Consider the following 20,141-nt stretch of genomic DNA (forward strand, 5'->3'; position numbering starts at 1 on the left):
CGCACCACAGCTCCCCCCACCACCACCACTTCTGATCATCATAATTTGCAGTCCCTCAGTACTGATGGTAACACCTTCTTCAATCCTACATGATTGTCACCCACCACCACCACCACTGCCCGCACCACAGCTCCCCCCACCACCACCACCACTTCTGATCATCATAATTTGCAGTCCCCTCAGTACTGATGGTAACACCTTCTTCAATCCTACATGATTGTCACCCACCACCACCACCACTGCCCCCATCCACCACTGCAGATCATAATAATTTGCAGTCTTCTATCAGCTTTCAACTCATACAAACCTTGGACAGCTCTCAGTACTGATGGTGACACCTTCTTCAATCCTACATGATTGTCACCCACCACCTCCACTACCACTGACCCCTACTACCATGACCCTCCACTACCACTGACCCCCACCAACACTACTGATCATTATAAATTTGCAGTTCCCTATCAGCTTTCAACTCATACAAACCTTGGACAGCCCTCAGTACTAATGGTCACACCTTCTTCAATCCTACATGATTGTCACCCACCATCACCAATGCCCCCACCACCACTGCCCCTCCCCACCACTGCTGATCAGTTTTCAACTCATACAAACCTTGGACATCCCTCAGTACTGATGGTAACGCCTTCTTCAATCCTACAAGGTTGTCTCTCTTCCAGATTTGGACAAAGTTTTCCAGCACCCAGTGACAGCTGCTCCACCTGTCTGCTACGAATCCTGTAGGCTGTAGGCCTGTCCTGAGATGTGTAAGTGATTCCATCCGGATGTGGACACATGACCGGACAAGATGACCAATCACTCCATTGGGATACCTCACAGTTTTGGGTGATGATGCAAGCTTGGTATTTAGCAGGATATCTTGATCGATGACCAGTGAGACATTTTCTGGGATTAGATAAAATTTTAAAGAAGATGGTGTTAATCAAGAATTATCACAAAAAAACAACGAGGAATCAACTATAATGAAAGACAAAGATAAACAGAATTTATCGCGTCTGACGTCATCTGTCAATCAAACTCAAGCACGGTTTGTTTACAAGTGTCGTGATGATGACTTGCTGAACGCGGATTTATAACCGGGCGCCTTTATTGTTAATTTTGCACCTTTCGACATGCAAACCATCTCAAAAGTTAGGTCTTTATAGTAGGAAACTTTCTTAACCGAATGCACCATGTCCACAATGCCTAGAAAAGCTGCTTTTTGCCTTGTAAAAGTATGTATTTTTCGCCATTTGCTGTTATTCCTTTTCTCCGATCAGCACCAGATGGATCGGTCTTCCTTTTACCATTGTTTACGCGCTGATTAACATGTGTAAACCAATCAAGGACCGTAATTGACAGTGACATCAGACGCGATAAATTCTTTTTATCTCTGTCTTTAATTATAAGCCTACGTCATTTTTGGATCGATCATATAGGACTTCTTTATACAGTATAAACAAAGTTGTCAATTTCATGACATACTCATCTCCTTTGAGTACTAGTACTCAGTGGCATAGCCAGTGGGCAATCCCACCTTTTCTGGGATCAAATGGGGACGGCAAAGAGTAAAATGTCATTAAAATGACTAAAAATGAAACAAAAGGTTGACAAATGGGGACGAAAATTGACTTGTGGCACCTTCTGTAAAGGAAATAACAGGTCATAACAACATATCACTTTAGTAAGATTCTATCAATCTTAACTCCATGAGAACTACCTGCCTATTGATCAAAAAGAAGTTTTTATTATCAATTGGACCAATCAGCAACATTGTTAGAATAATTTCACCACACAAAAAAATTTGGGTGAATTATTTGCAAAGTTCCATTCTGATTGGTGATTAAAATTAAGATATCTTGTAATTGGCCAATCAAAGGCAATGTTAGATCGGCAGGTAGTGCTCAGGGGGTTAATTAATGTTTCACTTACGATAATTTGACTTCTGCTCCATCACTCTGTATGCACCAGATGTCTCTGTTCTGCATTCCTATTAGTGGAAACCCTCTACCACCTATCATTACTTCAGGATCCTCTGTCTCAAATCGTTCACATTCTCCCCAAGGTCCAATCTTGAAAGAATACGTATACACTTGCTCCCCTTCACAGAGGGGTATATCCTCGCAGACTCTCGTCTGACTGAGTGGCAGACACTGCCAGCCTCCTCTAGAGGGCGGTAAGACAACTCGTCTAGTCCGTGTTTGTGTGCCATTGCCACAAGTACTTGTGCATTCTGTCCACGGTGTAAATTGTGTGACGATACAGTCTTGAGCACAAGGGGTGATGCATTCTTGGGATATAATAGGTTCAGGGTGCAGTTCCCTGCAGACTTCATTACTTATAAAGCTTTCATGTGGTCTCTGAATATAAGTAGTACTCTTTTCCACACATTTTACTTTTCTGTACTGAAAACCTAATGATTTTTCCCCACAAGCATCTGAGCTTGTCGGAGACTCGACCACAATCTCATCAACGTCTCTCTCGCAAGGCCCCCACTCTTCTACCTGCCATTCAAAGAGTTCTGCGTGTTCTGCACACACTTTGAAACACGTTCTTTCCCTCTCTGGCACAGACATGAGGTCACAGTCTGAACTTTTGGCTGTCCAGCCTTCGATGTGTTCACACCACATTGCCCTGTTTTGTGTTCCGCCATAGCCACATTGGTCACCTTGACATTTGCCCCATTTACCTACAACAAAAGAAAAATGAGAAAAAGACATATTCAATAAAAAGTTCAACAAATTCTTCACTGACCGTATTCAGATCATGAATTAATATTGTTAGCACTTAAGCCCATAAATAAATTGGCTGTTTTGGCATAATGGGCTGAACTGACAAAGTTTTGGGTAGACTTAAAGCTTTACTTTTTCTACCATGTACTTGACCGTAGAGGTTCCAGAAACATTCATCATTGAAAGACAAAAAAAAAAAAAATAAATAAATAAAAAAAAAAAAAAAAAAAACCATTCATCATGGACACCCTTACTAATATCTACAGCATATTCAAATCTGGGAATATACTTTGACACACAAATGAAAAAGTGTTAAAAAAAACCAAGTTATACAATAGTCTTCTTGCTTCTACTCAGTGACGGCGCCAGGAATGTTTTTTCGAGGGGGGGGCATGGGGGGTAAAATCAATAAATTTTGCTAAAAATTGCCCTTAAAAGTGAAAAATTTGGGTTTTTTTTACGGGGGGGGGGGGGGGATTGGGGCAAGAGTACTGACCAGTGCCGCCACTGCTTCTCCTCTCCATAGTTGTTACAAATATAAAGGAATGTGTACAACTACCAACAAGAACCAGAAAATAATATCTGTTAGAACTTTTGATTACCACTGCTGCACTTTTGTTATTTACCATTCCGAGTTGATAAATTCATAAAAGAGGAAAGAAGACACTGTCTGAGTCTTCATCCTGTCTCAGCCCTTTATAATGCACACCTATATCAAATACATTAAGAGTTTCTTTGTCGTATTTGTTGGAACACGTTTTGACTTGTACACACTGAATGTGTCACAAGCTGACCATTAAGATTCGCAAAACAAGTCTCAGACCATCACATCGGGTCATGTTGGTCAACAAAATGTCCGCACTGGTCACGATCAAAGCGGGCCTAATCAAACATGATAAGATGATGGCATTGTTACACAGGGTAGGTGAGACAAATGTCACAAGATACAACAGCAGTGTCTAATATAGGACTTTGTGTGCTCACCTGTCATGAGTAGGACAATGTCTACCCACAATGCATTGCAAGAAATGGGAGTGACAAAATTTGAATAGAGGTCCTGCATGCTTTTATCAAACAAATAATTTGAATTAGCATCCCATACCATACTGCAGTCTATTCAATACATTGTGATCAACCTATGTGCGCATTTTTTATTTTCTGTGGAATACCAGGGATATGAGATCTGGAGGGGGGGGTCACTCCCATTGTGGTCTGTACACCATCCGTGATAATAAAAACGTCTAAAAAGGGTAGTTTTTCGTGGGTATGCACAATATGCACAATACACACGTATCATGTTTAGGGTGTCAAAAACATGAAAAATTGGATAAAAGGGTAGCAAAATTGCAATTGCTAATACGCGGAAATGAAATTTAGGGTATGAAATTTGATGCAAGGAATAAAATCCCTGTTTAACAGGCACGTGTTACCTGTTAAGGGTATCGTTTTAGCCAAGGATTAAATCCTTGTTTAGGGTGCTTTTCAAAAGTTGACCCACCTGTATGGTCTGCATTTTGCATGTAAAAAACTTGACACAATTATAGGACTTCACAAGACCGTTCTCGAAATAAAATACATTGATATTAATCGCGATGTCACAAGGCCCACCGATTATGAGCTGATCAAACTATACAAGCATGTTGCACTCATCACCTGTGTATGTCTGCAATCATAGATTGAATACAATACCGCTCTTTTCAAAGATCTTACAGGTGCGAGTGATCAACATGATATGAATATTTTATAGAATTATGATCCTGGTCTTTATCCTTGTTCTTTGACATCTATGGTTCAATGCATATAGGTACTGTGTGAATTGTATTCATCTATTGCTATGTAGTTAATCCGATTATTACATCACTTCGACAGCGAATTTAAGATGTAAACTTACAAGTCACATTGCATTGTGGGATATGTAAATTCCCTGTGATAAGATGGGAATGAAAATCATGGCTAGAATTACAATAAAGTTGCAGACAATCACATCTCTACTCAATTTTCAGGAATCAATTCAAGAAAGTAATTCTCTCTTAACTTTGTGGCATGTATCAGGAATCATGATATAAATCTTTGAATGCAAATGATACCGTAGTGAAGTTCTTCTCTAAGTTTCTAGAATTGCTGCAACATACTGCAGTTACTGTTCATTTTCCTATACACAATACACAGTGCTCTCACCATTGACGCGTGATATCTATAAACAGTGTATGTTATAGGTATAGGGCATTGCCTAGTTTATGTCACTGTGTGAAAAATAACTGGCCAAGACAGCTGTTTCGCATGTGCATATATGCATCTTTAAACGCGTATACATGTTCGCAAGCGATTTGAACTACCGCTCCCAATTTTCAGCTGTGCCATGCGCACTGACGTCAATGCCTTACCAACGTGAAAAATGGTATAAACTGTTGCGAATGTTCACAAAAGGATTAACATTTCACTAACAAAAATCTAATAATCCACCTATCTCCTCTAATAACCACACGCTACTCTAACACACATCCAAGTTGGTTAAGACAACTTTAATAAACCCCTAATCTTTGCCCCTTAATTTCAATAGCAAATGTGTTCAATATTGTTTGAAGATTCGTTGGTAGCAGCCCGTCATTGAGTAAAGTGGTAATACAACTTGTCTACTTCCATTTGCAGTGACTCCGCTAAACATGCACGCATCCATTATGTTGCTGTGTCGTCGTGGCGATGAAAGATTTATAAATGCCACCCCGGCTCACTGAGGAATTGAACCACATTTGGATTAAAACAAGTCGTTCTGATTACTTTTCCACTTTTTCACGGAGGAACCCTCGACAAGGGATAAGCCAGTATGTGTATCGCATTACTTGTGAGGGGAACATTAGGGAAGCTTAACTCTCTTCACGCGGGTATCGAATGCAGACGACATGTTTCAAAAAAAAAATTTTAATTCAAAAATTTCAGAAATGTAAATTTTCATGACCATATTTGGAATCGGCATGAAAAATGCATTAAAATGAGTACAAACAAGCCTAGTATTGGTTCAGTAGTTCTTAAGATAGCTCTTGATATTTTGAGAAAATATTTCAAAACTTCTTTTCCTTTGAAGCGCATGGCTAGCACGCAGAGCATTAAAGCCTGCATGGGACAATCTGGTTTAGTTTAACAAATATGAATTAGGTTTCTAGAGAGAAAACCATTTAAAAGTGAAATTTTAATCTCATACATCCAGGTGCGATTTTAGGTATTAAAAGCTGGTGATAATTTGGTATTAAAATCTGGTGATAATTTGCAATGTTAATGCTAAAATAGCTTAAAATGAGGTAAAGTTTGGTCTGTAACATGCCTAATGAATGATGCATGTAACAATTATTGTGAAGCTCTCCCAATTTCTACTCATGTGAGTTATATAGGGATGGGTTACAAAAAATCCTTACATATGGGTCAATATATTTTTGAAAACAAATCCTTAGACATGGGTCTCCTTTGAAAATTTAGCATGCTACATGCAAAAAACACATTACTGTCACTATTTGAAAGCTCAAATCATGTTGTTTTTGCATTATGCATACTACAACTATATATAAAAACAGCAAAGATATTGACTTGTCTTAAACAAAAATCCCTATTTTTAGTAAATTTACGCTAATAAATGGGTATGGGTTTGACAAATCAAGCCGCACATCTTAGTCAAAGACATCAATCGCAATGAAAAGTAATAACAAATAAACTCCCTGCATCTTGTTTCCATACTACATGTATATGTAAGTTTAGTAAAGAAATATGCACTACACTACAAAAAAAAAAGACGAAAAAAAAATGCTTCATAGAATTCCGCAATCACTGACATGAGATTTCAAGATACCAATTAGTCAAACAATAGAAAAGTAAAACTAGATCGATAGCATACACACCAAATCCCAAATATGTCACAACGTCGGCAACCATTTTGAACACTTGTGACTATGATTGATTTCTATACATGAGAGGAAACGAGACTCATTAATGCAATGGCTTTCTAGTTTCCTCGGTATCGATTACTTCATTCATTATATAGTATCATTGTTTTGTAAATAGTAATGCTATCTATGGAAATGTTATGCAAAAAATAGATAAAAATTGCACATTTTCATCAGTGGCGGTGCCACGGGAGAAGGGTGGCATGGGGGAAATGCCCCCAGTCAGAACTCTTGCCCCCTTCTTTCCCCCTCAGTAAAAACCAAAAATTACGAAAAATACTAGCATGCTAGGCTTAAAAATACAAATAGTTTTAAGATGTTTTCTCAAAATATCAAGAGCTATCTTAAGAACCACTGAACCAAAACTAGGCTTGTTTGTACTCATTTTAATGCATTTTTCATGCTGATTGTCAAATATTGTCATGATAATTTACAATTCTAATTTTTTTTTAATTAACAAAATATGAAACTTGTCCTCTGCAGTTAACATCTGAAGAGAGTTAAAACTTTCAAATGGGCCATTGCATTTAAAATCCACACTACCTCTGTGGAAGATTTTGGAAATATCTTCCACAGAGGGAGTACAAATTTCAAATGGAATTAGTACATTAACCATGTTAACCATCTCTATTTGAAACTCACCCACCCTCTGTAGAAGATTCAGTCTGAATCTTTCTCAAAAGGTGTATGAAATTCACATGGAGCTTCCTAATGAGTTCATCTCATTTGAAATTCATACTCTGTGGAAGATATTTCCAAAATTTTCCACAGGGGTAGTGTGGATTTTAAATGGAAGAGCCAAATGAGTACAAACATGCCAAGCCTAATGTTAGTCTTGTTTCATCTATCTGATACTTCATACATAATTATCAAAGACTCTGTCATACAACTTTTGTTTTGTTAAATTTTAAGCACCTATCTTCAACAGTGCTGCGTACATTGTAATTAAAAATGAAAATATTTTAAAATAAAATAATCCACATGAAATACATTCAAATGAGTGCTATATCACTTTATTATGTTAAAGAAATCTAGTATTATTTTGTCAATGTTTAACCATCTATTTTTGACAATACACTTGGAAACTATAAAGGAGATGGCGAGAGAAAAAAATGGAAATAAACACCGTAATCAATGTTTTATGTTGTACAATGTTGTAAGTAATGTTACACCACACAGTGTTACAGTGTAAAATATGTCACATAAAACATGCAAGTTCAGAGTAAACGTAATTTCAGAAGTAATGCACATTGATGTGGATTTTATATCCTGTGTGAATTGCCCCTATACTATAGTATGCAAAGGCCTTGTGGTTCTTCAGAGATGCAGATGCTATGAAAATCTGAATCGATCTGGATTCCAGAAGCCACAATTGATGCAGATTCTATACCCTGTGTGGATAGCCCTTAATGCTCTGCATGCTGCCATAAGTCTTCAACATAAAAGTCAAAGTTTGAGATATTTTTTTCAAATTATCAAGAACCACTGAACCAATACCAGGCTTGTTTGTACTCATTTTAATGCATTTTTCATACTGATTCCAAATATAGTCATGAAAATTTACAATTCTGACATTTTTTAATTAAAGAAAATGAAAGTTGTCTACAGTTGCTACCCGCATGGAGAGGTAAGAAATAGAACATGAGAGCAGACGACAATGATGTGAAGCAATGCAACATGAGCAGACTACAATGCTGTGAGATTTACACCTTCCTGAGAAAAGCAACACCCCATGAGATTGGAAAACATCACCAACCCAAGTTATTTATAACAGTATTCATCCAGGAAGTCATTTTTGAAGGGTGCTTGTACTTCAAGACTAGCATGCTAATAATGTTGTTTTGTGGAAAAGGCTGCAAAATTGGCTATATTAGGGACTGGTCAACACTTATGTCAGGAAAGAGTTGGATAATGCTAACTTTTTATGATAAAAATGCAGTAGTACATACGGTAATGAGACTGGAAAACATTGTAAACCCAAATTGTTTTTTGTGCAAGTTTCGTTGCCATAATGTGGCAGGTCAATTGATTGCATCTTGGCGCTATCTGAAATCAAATTCCTGATAATTCTATCATATATAGACCAGATGCACACCCCCAAAATATAAATAGTTTACCAAGAAAAAGAACGATAACATTGTAGCAAACCTTAACTTTTTAAACCACTGCTTCTCAAAAAAAACCAATTATATTTCTAATTAACTGTTATTTTAAAAGACATTAAGAGCTCCCCTCTACACCTTGAAGTTGAAAAAAGTTAAAAATTTGTTTAAAGGGTGCCCTAGGGGTTAAAAATAGCCCGACAAAAGTTACCCCTCATTTGGGGTAACTTTGGTCACAGTATTACATTTGAACCCTTGCAAAATTAATCAAGCACACAACCTTGTTCACACAGATGGATTTTTATTTTTTCTGAAAACAAAATGTAAAAAATGCTAATTTTTGGTCAAAAATCCCAATTATTTCGTCAATTTCAAGGAAATTGGACATGAGAGACTATTATTTCTCCAAATATATTTCTTAACAAATTGATACCTAATATGACTAAAAACAATATTGCTGTTTGGAAGTATGACCGTTTAAAAAAAAGATTTGACTGACCAAAGTTACCCCGCTGACCGAAGTTACCCCATTTTACGGTATTCTCCTAAATGGCAATGTCTCATTGGCAGTAGAGTGTCATGTAGCATTGTAGTTTTCATGTTTTGTTCAATTTCCATGGAAACATCTTAATGAGTTTGTTGAAAAATTCAAGCATAATTGCTGTATTTTTTTATAATTAATCACTGATAGATTGCAGCTTATTATTAGGTATATCACCTCAAAAATAATCGCAGCAGGAACGCGTTATTTAATGTTCCTACATTATTAAGCTTTAATAAAGCATCAAAAATCAAAAAACAGAATTGAAATCGGTCAATGCATTGTGATGTAATGTCAATTTAAAGATGCTCGTAGATGGAATGAAATCCTGCCACAAATGGCTGTAATGACAAAATTGGCACATTTCGAGATTTTGAAGGTTTATTTGGACGCTTGCTTGGAAAAACAGCGTTAATTTAAATAGCACATGTTAAATGCCTATCTTTCCTGACTTCGTTACAGAAAACAAAATTAAAAAATCCATCATTGAATAATTATAATAAATTAATCAAATATACTATTTTAGCCATTTCGCCAATCTGCAGACAAATTAAATCTCAAAAATGACTAAGTTCAGCTTATTAATATGCAAAATTGATGCCAATAGAAAACCGTACATGATATAAAGGTGCGGTTTTTTTGCACACATATGTATACAAAGTTCTTTCAATTGATGACAAAAATACACAAAAAGTAATTAATTATGCAAATTAGGTAATTACAGCTAATTATGTATATATGATATTATTATGCAAATTAGGCATGAGTAATTTTGGTTTTTTTTCAATATTTAATGAACGTCTGTTCATTCATCATAAATCTTTTAAGTATGATCCTGTTATGAGGTTGAATAAATGAACTGCAGTTAATTATTTAAAAACAATACAAAAAAATTAAAAGTTTGACATTTTGACGGTGTCTGGAATATAATTTTCTTTTTTTTAATAATCCGGCTACGTCCGACCATTACTCAAAGCCAAGTCCGAAAAGTAAAAATTAAAATTCAGTTGCAATGAGACTTTAAATTAACATTTTGTCATCTGGATTAACATGGGAGGATAATCGGTAAAATGAACAGCAATTTTACTGTACAGCGATACAAAAATAGTATGGCCTTGGACACACACAATGGCTTAGAGCTATTGTGGTTTGGAAAATTACTCCTAAAAAAACATTGATTAATGTTTTGCTTCAACTGGTTTTAGGGAAGTGTTTCATTTGTTGTCGACGGAATTAATTTACATGCTAAGAAAGATTAGTATTTCAGCTAAATGGTGGTAGTTCCTTTACTTCAGTAGGCCTATATTTACTGATTTATGAGAGATCTTCAAAAATCCATAAAAACAGGCAGTAGTTCTTAAACAAAACAATTTTTAATTTGGGGGGACCCGATGGTAGCCTCGGGAAGGCTTCACACACCATATATTAAAAATTCAAAACAATTTGGATAAATGAAGCATATGAAGAAATTCATTTATCGACATGGATGTTTTCTAAAATTGGCCAAATTTGAAGCGCGCCTTTTCAATTCACTGTTATGCTTGCATGCACAGTGTAGCAGAATTATTGTGCAGCCACTGTGACATACCTATTATTATTCATGGTTCAAAAACAGTAAAATGAGATAGATATAAAAAGACATTCTGATGCATTATTAACACCCCACTGAATTGTTTACTTAAATTGAGTTTCATTTATCAACTATAGCACTTAAACATGAAGCATCTAATTTATTATTTCTACTTAAAATGAGCTTTCTAATTATTTGTGGTATTCAAAATACAGGTGTATATGGCATTGAATGTGTTAGAATCCTGCATATTTCCATAAAAATGACTTTACATTGAACTATGGGCCTGACCTTGGCATTTTTACTATGAGAGATGAACATTCAGACAAAACCCATAGATCTTGAAGTCATCATTGTAATATGTCTGCTAATGAAGATAATGCCTCAATGCAGTAGTATAGAAAAATCTTCAGCAATAATGCTACCCCACTTACTGCAGCCAATTAACAGGAAAAAGTTCAGATGCAAAATATGATATACGTGATTTTCAAACTTTTTGTGTGAAGGCCACCAACATCTGCCTTATCATGATATCTTTTAATTGACACCCTACTTTAAAAAGTTCAATGTATATTTTTGAAACCAATATAAAAACGGTAATAGTTTCTTTTTATGTTCTTTATATTTGACAAGTTCTATTTGCCTATATCTCCAATCAGGAAAAATGGATATATTGCTTTTTGCATTGAATTGTTATAATGCTATCAGCAGTAGATAGCAAAAATGACATTTAGACACTATCAGATGCATAAAAAGAACAATTACTAGTGTGCTACCGGCAGTAAATATCACAAATTACAGTCATGTACTATAATTATGGGTCATACATGTATACATCAGATGTAATACCTGATACATACATGTATGACCCATAATTAGAGTGTGCTATCAGCAGTAGATAAGAAAGATTGTGCAGCTATGTGCTAAATATCTGGTGCATATAACACACTAGGTATGTGCTATCAGGCTCAGCAGTAGAAGATCAAAATTTTAGTTATCTGATGCATACAGCACACAATTATAACTGCTATCAGCAGTAGATAGCAAAATTGTAGTTATGTTTTATTACTTAATGCATAGGCCTATATAGCACACAATTGTAACTGTTATCAGCAGTAGATAGCAAAATTGTAGTTATGTTTTATTACTTAATGCATAGGCCTATATAGCACACAATTGTAACTGTTATCAGCAGTAGATAGCAAAATTGTAGTTATGTTTTATTACTTAATGCATAGGCCTATATAGCACACAATTGTAACTGTTATCAGCAGTAGATAGCAAAAATGCAGTTATGTTCTATATACTTAATGCATAATTATTATGTGCTATCAGCAGTAGATAGCAAAATTGCAGTTATGTTCAATATACTTAATGCATTTATAGCACACAGTTATTATGTGCTATCAGCAGTAGATAGCAAAAATTACAGTTATGTTCTATATACCCAATGCATATATAACACACAATTCAAACATTTGCAAAATGTATTTTTTCAGAAGTTGTGAACATATCTTACTGCAAACTGCATCTACAAACTTTAAAAGGTTGTCATAAAAATTTAAACTGTCACAGAATGCAAGCAATTTATGTCCTGAAGACATGCTAACAATTTCCATTATAAATCAAGTAATAATCTTCTTTAAATTGACGGTACACAAACAGTTGAAATGTCATCTGTGTGTTTATGTCACACACCTGTGATTCTGATTAATTTAAAAATTTGTTTACAGTTTTTCCTCACAATTAACAAAGCAGCGTCTGTCCATAAATTACATCACAGTTAATACATTTTAGTCGATGAAAGTTGATGTTAACTCTCTCCACGCGGATGCTGACTGCAGACAACAAGATTTTTTTTAATAAAAAATTTTCAGAACAGTAAATCTTAATGACCAATGCTTCCAAGAGTCAAATGTAGCATTTACAAGTAAATATCAAATACTCTTAGAAAAAAAGGCGCTATCTCACTTGAAATCCATACACCCCCTATGGAAGACATGACTTTAATATTCCACATAGGGACCTGAATGGGTGACTCCATTTGAAATATACACCCCCTCTGTGAGGGATTATGGTCATCCCACGCATATGAGTGTATGGATTTCAACTGGAATTGTCCATTGTGTAAATTTTTGTCAGCTGTCTTAAAATCTAACATTACAACTTCAAAGTATAAAGCAATTTGTAGAAATTGTATACTGCCTCTGAAAAGGCCGCCCTCCATTTCAGATTTATCCAAAGCAAAAAACGCAAACAAAGCTATAAAGTCACCGGCCTGGCAGTGACAATTTAAAATCTGCATGAACTAACCAAACCATTCAATTTCTCAAGAAACCTAACCAAATATAACTTCAAAGTATGAAGCTAAAGAATTGCACTGACCTCCCTCTGATTACGTTTCTTGCGAGCAGAAAAAATAAACAATGTTATGAGGTGTGTTGATTTGTATATAGATAACTTGTGCTGTAGAGGTCAATTGCTTCCTCGTTAATTGATGACACTGACAAACTAGTAATTAATTTAAGTGTGACACCCAACAGATATATATCCAGCAATCTTATGACATGTCTCAAGGAGTAATTTCCCTGTGGATGTTGTATTAGTTTCCTAAACCACAGCATTGATATCTCTCATTGTGGAAGTGATGATCACTTTATTGGGCCCAGTCTTGTAGCCCAATTAGGCAATTAAGCAGATGAAGATTCCACTGCAATTGGTTCTGTAGCCATTCCCCTGTCCCATAAAAACCAATGAATAATTGGAAACTTGGCTCTGTTTAATCATTGTCTCTGTGGAACTGCACTTCTTGTTCTGTAGAAACCAAATTTTATGAGAAAAAATTGGGTGATTTCTGTATAAATTTGCCCTGTTGTTTGGGCTGTAATTTACTGGCAACCCTGGTGATGTTTGGGATTGGGTTAGGGAGGCTAATTAGATAAGAGGATACACCTTGGGAAGGGTTGTCAGTTAGGAAGAACTAGGTTGTAAAGATTAACAGATATACATAGCCAAATTGGCAAATCTTTTAGGTATATCCTTTTCTTTTACAATACATGCAAAATTAATAGAGATTCAAATATGTACCAATTCTTTTGTTAATTTGTACCAATTTGATGTCTGTACCTTGGGAAGGGTTGTCAGTCACAAAAAACTAGGTTGCCAGGATTGAAACCTTAACAGCAACAGCCTAATTTAGATTTATAATTTTAGTGTATCGTTTCAATATAACATGATAATGGAATTACATAGAATAATTGTCCTAATTTGAATAATCATTGTGTACCCTTTGGATCTTTGGATTCTAAGGAAAGATTGTCCATCAAATTTTAATTTAGTTATTCTTTCCAAAAAGCTGAAATAATATTAGTAATAACTACCAGGAAGGGTTTCTATCCAATTTTTAAGCAGAAATAACAAGGTTATATGAAAGAAACCCCACTGGCTATTTTGGCTGTTTAACATGGAGTTCTATGGCGAACTAAATTGCTTGTTAACCTGCAAATTCAATACATTTGGCAGATTCCATTTAGGTGTAAAATGGGACTTGAGTAAACATTACAAATTTGCCAACAAGTTTGAAAAAAATTAACAAATTTCATATTAAGATCATACATTATGGCTTTAACAAAAACAACCAAGCAAGAAAACCATGTTTATATGTGACACGATCTGGTCAATGGGGGCCAAAGGCGGCAAATTTGAAACTGAGATATAGGTAAAAATAAGGAGTAAAAAAACAATAAAATACATAAGAAAATAGACATCAAAAAACTTCATAATTTCATAACCAAGTATGCTAGGCCTTTGGTGTTTTCAGTAAATGAAAGCCAATTGTAAGTATAATGTAATAATTATAGTAACTCAATTTACAAAAATGCCTCCTTTGGCTCCCATGGACCAGATCGTGTCACATATTGCCTTCAGTTAATGCTCTGCGTGCTAGCCATGCACTTCAACGGAAAAAGTTGAAGTTTTGAAATATTTTCTCAAAATATCAAGAGCTATCTTAAGAACTACTGAATCAATAATAGGCTTGTTTGTACTCATTTTAATGCAATTTTCATGCTGATTCCAAATATGGTCATGAAAATTTACATTTATGAAATTTTTGAATTTTTGAATTTTTTTAAAACTTGTCGTCTGCAGTCGACACCCGCGTGAAGAGAGTTGTCTTCCTGGTAATACATAATACACTGTTGGGTTATATCACATTGCCAAATCACACACATGCAAATGAAATATATGTTTACTTATACGCAATGTAATCCCCGTTCTTTTTGAAACTTTATATATACAATTTAATTAAAATATACATAATTAAAAGACTTTATGAGTATTGTCTTATGTTTCTATATCATCATTAATGTTTTAAATCATCCAATTTGAGTCAGTCTGGAGTGATGACGTACAGTATCACAACATTAATTGTTTATTATCTGCAGTAGACAGAATGAATCCTCTATTTACTGCTTAAATTACAGGAAGGCAGTATAAATATCACCTGAATAGAGTATTAAATAGCACACTCTTGTGACTGTTGTCTATAGTAGTGATCACACATATCTTTTCAATATTAGAATAAGGCCAAATAAAAAATGTTTGCTTGCCCTCAAATGAATTTTAACAATTGGGTCGGTCGGTCGGGATTTCTTTTTCTTTTTTTTTAATTACTAGCAAACTCTTTCTGTTTGTATTAATTAAGGCTCAAAATATGAAAAATAAGACAATTTTGGTGTCAAAATGAATCAACTAACATTACAAAACAACTAAAATGTAGAACACAAGCTATGAAATACATTTTTTTTACACTTCAGAATGTACAAATTTGAAAAAAAATTCAGGAATTTCCAAAAATAGGGTCGGTATTCTTTTGTACAGTAAATAGAAAAAAACCCACTTTATTCTGATTTCAAAAATTAGGGTCGGTCGGTTGAGGGCAAGCAAACAACTTTCTTTTTTGGCCTAAGTATGATGTCTCTACAGCATGTTCTTTTTGCAACAATGGTGTACCCCATTGGTGGGTATATAGGAGGAAGTATCCACTGTGGGACATATTGACCCCCCCCCCCCCTAGCTAGGAATAAATACCAGACTCATCTCAAGTGCAGGTCACTTCAAATCATCTCCAAGTCACATAATATTCTCTGCATTCCTAAACCATGTGACTTGCATGATTTGAAGTGACTTCCACTTCAGAGATGAGTCTGGTATTTATTCCTAGCTATTATGTAAAATGAAACACATGTAGCAGCCAACAAGTGCATCGTTTTGATATGGATGTACGCATTCAAGATTTTTAAGCATTTTTTGACCATTTCTTACCATTTTCATAAATGTTACCCCGTGACAGTTGCCTTGCCCCTTTTCTTACCTCTGACAAAATCCTGTCCACACCACTGCTTTACAATATCTCCAGATGATCATAATTATATTATTTGCAGAAATCCAATCATTTTACACATTTGCTATCTACTGCTGATAGCATAATTTATGATCCACAGTTTGCATTGTCTATAATGCAATGCATATAACCTATCTACCGTTGATTATCTACACAGCTGTGCGTGTGCTATCTACTGTAGATAGCAAATTGCTATAGTATTTGCAATGTTGATACCAATGGCATCAAAACTGAAAGTAAACATGCTAGCCACTGTGTATATATTAACACACTACTTGATATCAAATCAGATGATGGTAAATAATTTAGACAAACTAAATGCCTGATTTTTAAGCAATATTTAAATTATTTATGTCGTCTGCCGTAGTTAGTGTGAAATTGATCCTTCTGACAAGGTGCATAGGATAACGTTTGGTTCTATTTACATAAATTCATGTAATTACAAAATATTCTGTAATTATCTACACAAAATCCCAATCAAATTAATCATCTCCCCTTCCCTGAGTATACAAACCACCATCTCTGGCCCCTTATGATATAATCATAGTACATTACTTTTGAGTCACCCTGTAGCAACCTGTCATTCGCCATCAGTCGTTTGTACTGATTAGCACACACACACACCTGTACTGGTTTGTCAACAAGAAACTTGAACCTCCTCTGCTCTTCAATCATGAGCAAACAGCACCAAGCCAGCCCCATGATGCCAATACACAATGATGTTGCATCGCTCCTTGAGTTACAGAGAGAGCGGACATTCAATACCGTGAATACCCTCATGTGAGCTCGTCGCGAGCACCCCGGGATGACAAGTGCCATCCAATACCCTATAATAATGCTCTTTTGATGGGACTCTCTTCAGAAAGGAATTTTAAAAAGCAAATCTATTTTTGTTGAATTGAACGAGGGTGAAGGTTAAATTTCAATTACCTTTCAGAGATGCATTTATTATTTGCAATCATCAGAAGTTTTATACTATAATATGAATCCAGTTTTATCGGATTTGGCATATCAGTTGCTTTCTATTTTTATTTTTACTCATAGACTGTTCACAATCTCAATCCGTATGATTAATTGTGTCAGTTGCTTTGTTTTTTCACTTATTTATGTCCTCAACCACTGTACTTCGGTTTTTCAAAGTACCAAAAAATGCTTTTTTAAATATCAATGAAATGTGTTCATTATCATCCTGTTAAAATAATCCTGTTAAAATAACGCAAAATGTATAAAAATGCATCACACTCACATCTAGGAGTGTATCATCACTGTCAAATCATGCATAATATAAAGCATATACACAAACAATTTGTTTACAGCATAAATGCTTGTACACTACTTTAGTAAACACAGGCTTCTGTTAGCAAATCTACTGACTTCATCTTGTATTTCTTCCGCATTTGTATTTGTTTACGCTAGTTTACTAATGCACCACTCCGATACCCTCTTCATTCAACCTCTCGACAACACTCGACAAATTATTTAAATTCAATAAACAGTGTATGCGGCTTTTGTCTACTTGAAGACAACATAAAAAGCCGTTTAGTTCATTAGTCGTCTGCAGTTACAGTAAAGTTGTTTGTTTGTCCCAGGGTATGTTCGGGATTGAGTTATAAAGTGGCTGCTAACAAAGAACGATGAACCTGACTCCACAAATATCTAAATACCAAGTTTATGAGCAAGGTAGTTTAACTTCAAACAAATTAGCAAACTCTTTTCAAATAATTTCATGAACATGTTATTTTTTTCAAATATTACATTATTTACCTGGAATGATTCCATAGATATATAAATACAAGGTTATGAGCACGGTATTTCATCTCCAATAATTTTGATTAAAATATACTTTCTTCTGCTTCAAGAGCGCACACCCTAGACATTCCAAAAATATCCATCGCAACCAGGATCAGCTCCCCGAGTTTTGTATGGGTTACAATGAGACAATTAGTAGTAAGTTCCTTGACCAGGAGAATTTCAAGCTACCTTAATTTTTCCACGAGAGCATACTTTACCACCGCCAGGGTTCAAGCCCGCAACCTCTTGCACCATAGTTGAACGCCTTATCGATTGAGCTAACTTGACTGCTTGGACAATATAGCCTATTGTTTTAGATGATCTTACCAAAGATCTTACCAAATACAAAATTGTTTCTTTATAAATATCTAGTTTTTAGAATGACAAAAATAAGGTACAAACATTTAACAATGTCCTCCCGATCTCCCATGATATCTGAAACTCATTAAAATATAGAGTGTGAAGGCAATTCAATTAGAAGAACTCTGTACTTTAAATGTTTTCTTTATTGCACCAATTTGTTTTTAGATCTAATAAAGTGAAGGGAAATTAATTAAATGTCATGTTATTTTCATGATCACTAAATTCTAAATACTCTAAATTTGTTCATCACTTCTCTTACCTGCCTGTTGTTATCTATGAACTCAGTTCTTTACATGTTTCCTTTATCGCACTGATTTGTTTATAGAGCTAATAAAGTGAAGTAGAATTCAAATAAAATATTTTCTTTTTACTTCTGCTTTCCATTTCTTTCTTTAAATTTGTTCACATTCACTTCCCTTCTGCATTTTGTTATCTACCATATTAAACAGGTCTTTGTGTTTTACAATTTGTTATGTACATCTAGCACTATTCACTTGCCCTATAATTTTGGTTGACCAAAAAAAGTATGAATTATTTCTACCAAAATTGGCTAAATTTGAGCAAAAATCAGGTGTGATATCAGAAGGACATTCCTCGTATTCAGAATTCAATTCAAAATGTCCGATGTGCTCTCATGTGCCACAAAAAATAATGTTGAAACGTTCATACCAGAGCCCTTTTAAAATTATTAATAAATAGCCTTATTAAAATATCATAGAAATGCAGTTGATATCACATCCATGAAGTCAAAGTGCATTTGAATCCCATGTGTGTATAGCTTAACTATCTATATCAGGCATAAGGAATCTAGCTGGAATTAATTGCTGATGTCTCTAGATAATTTACATGAATGAATCAAATAATAAGCTCATGATCAAGGCCATAAGTTAATTATAAGTATGATAGCAAAATTATCATCTCAAGCAAACAATTACATGTCAAATAGAAGCAATTAGATAATTAGAATCAAGATGAAGCTATGTGGAAGAGAATGGATGCTCATAATATAGCATTTGAAACATCCTCAACTGCCAGTACAAAGTTCATTAACCCCTATATGCTTGTACATTCAGAGAATGACCTTTTTGTGTTGGGTACACAAACTCATACTCCACACTTCAGGTCAAATAATGAGCGATGGTTTATTAAATGAGGGACACTGAACTTTGGCACTGGATATGAGATGGGCATTTTGGCTCATAGTGCAGGACCTTGAACATACCAATGCATTATACTCTTATAATCCAAGACAGAATTAAAAGAGACTAGTTTGCATCTGACGTCCGGGCAAAGGCGCAGCGTGATTGGTTGCTGACCTACGCAGAACAGCAGTTTTGATCTGGTAGACAGGACGTCATACACAAACTAGTCTTTTCAATCTGGTCTTGGATTATAGAGAATTATTGATATTTTGCAATGCATTGGCTACGCAATCAGTGACAACTCTCGTAGTCCAAAGGTTCCCTAGTCCAAAGGTTTGCTAGTCCGAAAACGTAATTTACCATTTTGAAAAAGGTTCGATAGTCCAAATATCGGGTTCTCTATTCCGAGGGTTCACTAGTCCGAATAATAAACAAGGTTCTCTAGTCTGAATATAGAATAAGGCTTACTAACCATAACCATAACCCAAACTCTAACCCTCACCCTAACCCTAAAACTTACCCTTATTCTATATTCGGACTAGAGAACCTTCAGATTAGAGAACTTAA

General features: G+C 35.2%; 1 protein-coding gene across 1 annotated transcript in view; it reads right to left on the bottom strand.

The window, feature by feature from the left end:
• The window catches only part of LOC140142142 (thrombospondin type-1 domain-containing protein 7B-like), a 240,153-nt gene that overhangs the window by 38,029 nt on the left and 181,983 nt on the right, over positions 1 to 20,141 (bottom strand). The window contains exons 6-7 of the mRNA XM_072164108.1: positions 1,930 to 2,686; positions 613 to 903 (exon numbers count right to left, since the gene is read on the bottom strand). Coding sequence (XP_072020209.1) covers positions 613 to 903; positions 1,930 to 2,686 — 1,048 coding nt within the window. The remainder of the gene's footprint in view (positions 1 to 612; positions 904 to 1,929; positions 2,687 to 20,141) is intronic.

The sequence above is a fragment of the Amphiura filiformis genome, chromosome 20 (assembly GCF_039555335.1).
Source record: "Amphiura filiformis chromosome 20, Afil_fr2py, whole genome shotgun sequence".
In the NCBI taxonomy this organism is placed as follows: domain Eukaryota; kingdom Metazoa; phylum Echinodermata; class Ophiuroidea; order Amphilepidida; family Amphiuridae; genus Amphiura; species Amphiura filiformis.